This window comes from Hippoglossus stenolepis, chromosome 16 (genome assembly GCF_022539355.2).
Source record: "Hippoglossus stenolepis isolate QCI-W04-F060 chromosome 16, HSTE1.2, whole genome shotgun sequence".
NCBI classification, from domain to species: Eukaryota; Metazoa; Chordata; class Actinopteri; order Pleuronectiformes; family Pleuronectidae; genus Hippoglossus; species Hippoglossus stenolepis.
The window spans coordinates 14,977,489-14,983,659 of record NC_061498.1 but is presented as its reverse complement, the minus strand read 5'-3'; the positions used below and the strand labels follow the sequence as shown (position 1 = coordinate 14,983,659).

Genomic DNA, 6,171 nt, shown 5'->3' with positions numbered 1-6,171 from the left:
TCTTAGTAATTTATTCTATTTTTTACTATTAACTCTCACTATTTAAAATTATAATTTTGTGTTTTTTATATTTATTATTTTTCACAATTCTCGACATTGGGGTCATAGTTTCACAGGAATTTACAAAACAAATAAACCCCAATAATTCTAAAGTCTAAATAATTTGATTGATTGCAAGTTTATTTATTATCTGTGTAGTTTCCACAATGATGGTTCCTCTCTCTTGTAGTCCTGGTTTTATACAAGGTCAGCATAGGAGAGTGCCCAACTGTCTGAGTTTATATTGTGGTCAATTGATGTAAAATAGAGTCAAATTATAATTTTATTCTGTGCCACGTCACAGACACACAAACCTCGTTAGTTTTACAAGTAGTGTGAGACTCAAACCAAAATTGTTTTCAATATCAATAAATCTGACATATTTATCAGTATTATTACATCATTATGGTTTTGTTTAACAATTGATTTTCTAGTGTATAAAATGTAAAAAATATGAAAGAAACTATCTGCCATTATTCTCTGACGTCCAAGTGAACAAATTACTTTTGTTGTTTGACCGACAGTCAAAAACTCAAAGATGTTTCAACAGTGATTATAGCAGATTTATATTCAGAATTTAGAATCTTGTACAAGTGAACCTTTGCTTAAAAATTATTTCAACTATTATTCAGTTATCAAGATTGACAGTTATTGGTAATCATTTAATTGATTAGTTTAATTAATAATTTCAGGTTCTATGCACTGACCATGTAACTTACAATGAGGATCCAGGACCCTCCAGCGGTATGTTGACCACGGTCATATACTTCATTGAATGGACTTGTTTTAGCCTTTGAATCCACTGAGTTGTGTTCGGTGGAAAATAAACATAATTTTTCTTAGTAATCATTAAAATAATGTGTCAGATATACCTTTGTTTGCTTGTCACTTCTGGGACAGTGTAAAATACATTGGATCTAGTTGGATGTTGAAGTCCCTGTTGTACCAGACAATCTATGTTGACTTGAACCTTATCAGCGTTTTTTGACACGTATGATTTGTCTCAGGAAGGGATTTCATGCATTTCCCCCTTTTGTTTCTATGGGGACCTTCAAGTAAGTGCTCAAAGGAACCAGTGGAGGAGGGCATGAACATTGATATAAAATCACTAAAAACTAAAATTCAGCCACTTTAATCTAGAAAAACTACTTTCCTTTAATCTGAATTGTTTTGATCTTTAACTTTAAAAAATCCAACATGTAAAGTTATTTGAATTGAACTACATATCAACATTTAGGATTTACTTTTCCCAATCATCTCCATTTTTCTAAAGACAACACTACAAAACTTGCCCTCTGTCATCAAAGCCAATGACCGATACACTTTTCACCATTTTTGAAACATTGAGTTAAAAGTGAAGCACCACTAATAAGTGCAACCATCTGCTTCTCTGGCATTTTAATAAAAAAAAGAGGTTGCAATTATGAGGCACCCTCATGTGGTGACAATTAAGATTACACTCGAGGTCTTGAACAACAAGCATGACCACTGGGAGGTAGAAAGAAAATTTTATTAAGCTGAGCCATTTGTGAAACATTGGGCGTATTACTGTCTCCACATGAACTATGGACAGACACATCAATAGAGAATGAAAGATCATCATCTACTTTCCGACAGGCACATTCCAATTGTCAGCGGGTGACAATATGATTGAATTTGCTAGAAAGCAGATAAATGTCAATTTTTATCCATCTCGGAAGTCAGGACAGAAATTAATTCAACTCAATAAACTATGGTTTAACGATCAAGTGTTTCAGCACAATAACAGAGTAATAGAGTTCATCTTTCATAACTTATCAGCTTATCTTTTAAAGGAATCACACTCTTTTCTCACCATGTAAAGATCATTGTTACTTTCCACACATCCAGTACTGTAAATCCAACACAATGGAGCAAGACAAATCTTTAGAGAATTTACTGCATTATCAATTCTTCTCAAAACAAAGTACTATATATAATATATGTGGGTTAACACAGATTGAGCAATTAACCCCTCTCCACTTCCTTACACATGGGTGGACTTCATAAATGCATCCCATCAGTCCTCTCACTTTGTCTCCCACCATGCTACTATCAGCAAAACCCAGTCCAGAGTTGGTTAGAGAAAGAGTGGGAGGAATGTGCGTGAAGTTGGGAGAGTCAGTCAGTGAATCCTCCAACAACCCCTTCCATGGGCCGTGTAACAGGGGGAGACCGCAAGAGTGGGGTGGACATGCAATAAGATGTCATCACTGGGGCAACTGGAGCAGCGTGCCCTGTCCTGGGGGTAAGTAAGTGACGTTGCGTGAGCGGGAGAGCTGGAAGGCGATGTCCTCAGCTGCCTCCAACTTACGTAGCTCTACCAGACCATCACCAGCCTCCATTAGGGAGTTGGCGATGAGCAAGGCAGCTTGGGAGTCTCCCTCTGCTGAGATGATGGAAGCCTGCTTCTGTTGCTCTGCCTAATGAAAAAAGAACTCAAGCTTAGATATTTTCCCCTCAACAGGGACAGCCTACAAACTTTGCACAAGTAGTATAGGGGTGATATGCATGTTAAAAACAATACCTTTTCAACAACAAAACGGGCCCTCTCTGCCTCCTGCTGAGCCACCTGCTTCATCTCAACAGCCTCTGTGAATTCCTTGCCAAAGGTCAAGTGTGTCTGAAAGAGCAAAATGAAAACATTTCCACTGTTTAAAATCCCATAAAAAATATAAAATGGACATTGTAATAATATTTGCAAGCAGCTTCATACCAGTGAGACATCATCCAAGATGAGGCCGAAGGTGGAGGCTCTTTCTGTAAGGTCCTCGCTGACCTGCTGCGACACGAGCTCTCTCTGGGTAATGAGCTCACCAGCATCAAACCGAGCCTGTGAGAAAGACCCCCATTAGTACGAGTCGTTTTTTCTTCTCATTCTCAACAAAAAAACTCAGTCTATTTGTTATTCTTGATTAAACAAGGATACTCACTACTACAGCCTTCAAGACCTCTGTGGTGATGGAGGGTAGCACCCTCTCGTCATAGTCCTCACCAATACTAGTGAAGATGCGGGGCAGCTGGGTGGTCACCGGCCGGAAAAGGATACGCAATGTGATGTTTACATTCTGCAGATCTGTGGGGTGAACAGTTCAAATTAAGTTCAGTCACGTTGTAGTTGCATCCTTAAACAATTAGCACAGTCTGCTGATTTTTGAGAGACTCACGATGTGTATTAAGCAAAAGCAGGAGGCAGCGGAGCAATGACCAAGTAGCTAATTCCTGTACCTTTACTGCCGGTGATGACAGGCACGTTGCGTGGACGGGAACGGCAATCAAAGATGATAGGTTTCTGAACCCAGGGGATGATGAAGTGAGTCCCTTCACCAGCAACAGTCTCTTGCACTCCTCTGAACCTGTCGAAAATCACAGCCCGGTGCCCTGCATCCACTGTGGAGAGAATGGACAATTACTCTCTCTGCCAAACAGGTTGTGTGTATAGCATTCTAGTTGGGTGTTAACTTTTTAATAGTTTTTTGTATCTAAGAGTGCCAAACGTTTGTTGAGAACTTTTCAAATCACACGAATTACATTGCTGAGGAGCTACATGGCTGTCCATCTATCTATCATGGCTGCTATCAGGTTTACTATTGACATGTATTATACATTTTATTATTATTAATAATAATAAATTCTGCAGTTAAGTGGGAAGATGTAATGAAAAGAAACAGAATATAATGAGTAGTTGTATTTAACAGGCCGTATTCACCCAATCTAATTGACTGAATACAGTATTCATATCACTGGCATTACAATAACCACTGTAATAACTAAAAATAAAGGCCCAAATTGAATATACTCTCATTAGTTAACCCTCTCTAAAAATGTGCTTGAAAAGTAAATAATTCATCATCACATGTCAATGTCAATCAAATAAGCTATAATAGGTTTCAGCCTCACATCTGTCCAAGACAAAGCAGTAAATTCTCACACATTTTAACTATTTAATGGACGTGTAATGTGTCCAGTTGACCAGCACTCACCATTGTAGAGGGCAGAGTTCACAACACTTCCACCGATGGCAAGGGCCAGCCCCAACTTTCCAATAGTCTCAAACAGCTTGGCCATGATGACAGCAACCTTCAAGGTGATGAAGAAGAGAAGACAGACTGGTTCTATTAAAGCTTCCTCCTACAAACTGTGAACCACTCAGCAGTTGGTGACAACACGTCTTTGGGAAGCCACGTTAAACCCCCTCTTTAAAAAAAACAGTTGGCTTTGGCCTTGGACTGACTGATGCCAAGGCTGAGGGCGCTAGCTAGCATTAGCTCCCCAGCTAACAGCGAACTGCGGCCTCTGGAAAGTAAAGTTGAATAACCACACTACTGTAGCTTAGAGGGGACCATTTAAATACTACGCACAACACTCGAGGGACATATTATAACGAACATGAAGCGAGTGTCGGCCGAGTACGAGTAGCACGCCGGCTGCGCATGTTACCTCTCACATATGGACGTACCCAGCACTCGTGATTTAACGTTATCTACGGAAAACATGGGAAACAAACGTCCCCTGCTCGCTTTATAATTGTTGATACGCAAACGTTTAACGATCCATGTGATAGTTTCCACTGCAGGTGTCGTAACTCACCTCAGATCCTCTCAGATGTGTGTGACCTCCACCGGACACGACGTACAACACATGAGGTTTCCGCCTCTCTGCGCATGCGCACCGGATGAAGCAACGAAGCCTCTGATTGGACAAAAGGCAAACTTCTTCTTCTACGGCTTCCGTGTAACTGGGGCGCACCCACTTTAACCACGTAGCACTGCCACCTACTGTGTCTGACTAGACATCACATGCTCCAAGGATTAAGTGACTGCTTCATTGATTGAATAAATAAATGATTAGATAAATAATAGCTCCATAACCCAATCAGTATCTACCATTATCTCACTGTAGGCCGTTCAAATCAATCTTAGTGAGCAATGACAGTATGAGAGTTTAATTTCTGCTCGAAATTTTCTTTTTCTATTCATTATTTTATTCTGAAATGTTATCGAGCCAAACGAAGTACTATTCTAAATACACAGTTAAATACTGCATTGAGTTGAATATATTTTACATTTATAATCAGAATCTGCAAATGAAAGCATAAAAAGCATTATATTCTAATTTGAAATGTAAATGGAAATAAACCACATTACTTGAGTACATCATTCCAGTTCCCTGTATATGAAGAAAATAACAGCTTTCTTGCAAATTGCCATATCCACGGAAAATAGCAATATATGACAACTGTTAACAATTAAACCCATCTTACCATGAAGTAAATTAGTGACTTGTATGATCTTGTGTTTGTTGTTGTTGTTGTTGTTGTTGTTGTTGTTGAATGGATCAGTCTTTCTATCACATGCAGGCTGACAAATAGGCTACACACTATGCATTTATTACACCAAGATGGGTCAGATCTTCGACTCTCTGTAGGTAATTTCGGTACTGTAGCCAATGGTAGAAGAAGTTCTCAGGTCTTTTATACATACAATGTCACTATGTACCTACACTAATAATATACATACTAAGAAGTGCTCATGGCTTATTTACTTGATCAAAATCAGCGATCATTCATAATTAGGGATAGTGTATTTGTATGGAGTAATTTTTCTAGATAATGTGAAAGGGAGTGTTAAATTGTGACTGTATGAGCATTGAGTATAATAATGATCAGCTGACACCAAGCCTTGTAAAGTCTCAGACTGTAGGCCTCCCCTCTGACAAAGTCTCCTCGTTCCACCTTAGATTACTTAACTATAATTTTGCTCATTGCGTGGATGCCTCTGCGACCACATTTTTTATTTCACCCCCTAAACACTCCACAATTGAACAAATATGGCATAACAAGATAGGCTCATCTTGACTGAAGTAAAAAGTAATATTTGTTCACTTCCATTCACTGGAGCCACTGAAAAACCTGTGGCCTACACTCATGGATATATATATATATATATATAACCCTATCTATTGTAAATTGTATTATATAAGACCTTATCTTATAATACATCCATGCCTACCCTTCACTGTATTATAAGACCTTATCTTATAATACATCCATGCCTACCCTTTACTGTGGTGATCTGCCGTAACTGGAGCTCAACAGCCTTGTTCCACAAGTAA

General features: G+C 38.8%; 1 protein-coding gene across 1 annotated transcript; it reads right to left on the bottom strand.

Moving 5' to 3' along the window:
* Positions 1 to 1,535: 1,535 nt before the first annotated feature.
* On the bottom strand, positions 1,536 to 4,755 carry phb (prohibitin). Its single transcript, XM_035179932.2, has 7 exons — positions 4,648 to 4,755; positions 4,041 to 4,137; positions 3,286 to 3,447; positions 2,991 to 3,133; positions 2,774 to 2,890; positions 2,585 to 2,680; positions 1,536 to 2,480 (listed from the first exon to the last, which is right to left on the bottom strand). The coding sequence occupies exons 2-7, from the start codon at positions 4,123 to 4,125 to the stop codon at positions 2,268 to 2,270; spliced, it is 816 nt and encodes a 271-aa protein (XP_035035823.1). The 5' UTR covers positions 4,126 to 4,137; positions 4,648 to 4,755; the 3' UTR covers positions 1,536 to 2,267.
* Between the last annotated feature and the right edge of the window lie 1,416 nt (positions 4,756 to 6,171).

Excerpts from the sequence above, each read along its gene's own strand:
- phb (XM_035179932.2), bottom strand. The coding sequence starts at position 4,125 with ATGGCCAAGCTGTTTGAGACTATTGGAAAGTTGGGGCTGGCCCTTGCC. Across the intron at positions 2,681-2,773 it reads TCTTGGATGATGTCTCACTG|ACACACTTGACCTTTGGCAA; the intron begins GTATGAAGCTGC and ends TTGCTCTTTCAG. Across the intron at positions 2,481-2,584 it reads CCCGTTTTGTTGTTGAAAAG|GCAGAGCAACAGAAGCAGGC; the intron begins GTATTGTTTTTA and ends TTTTTTCATTAG.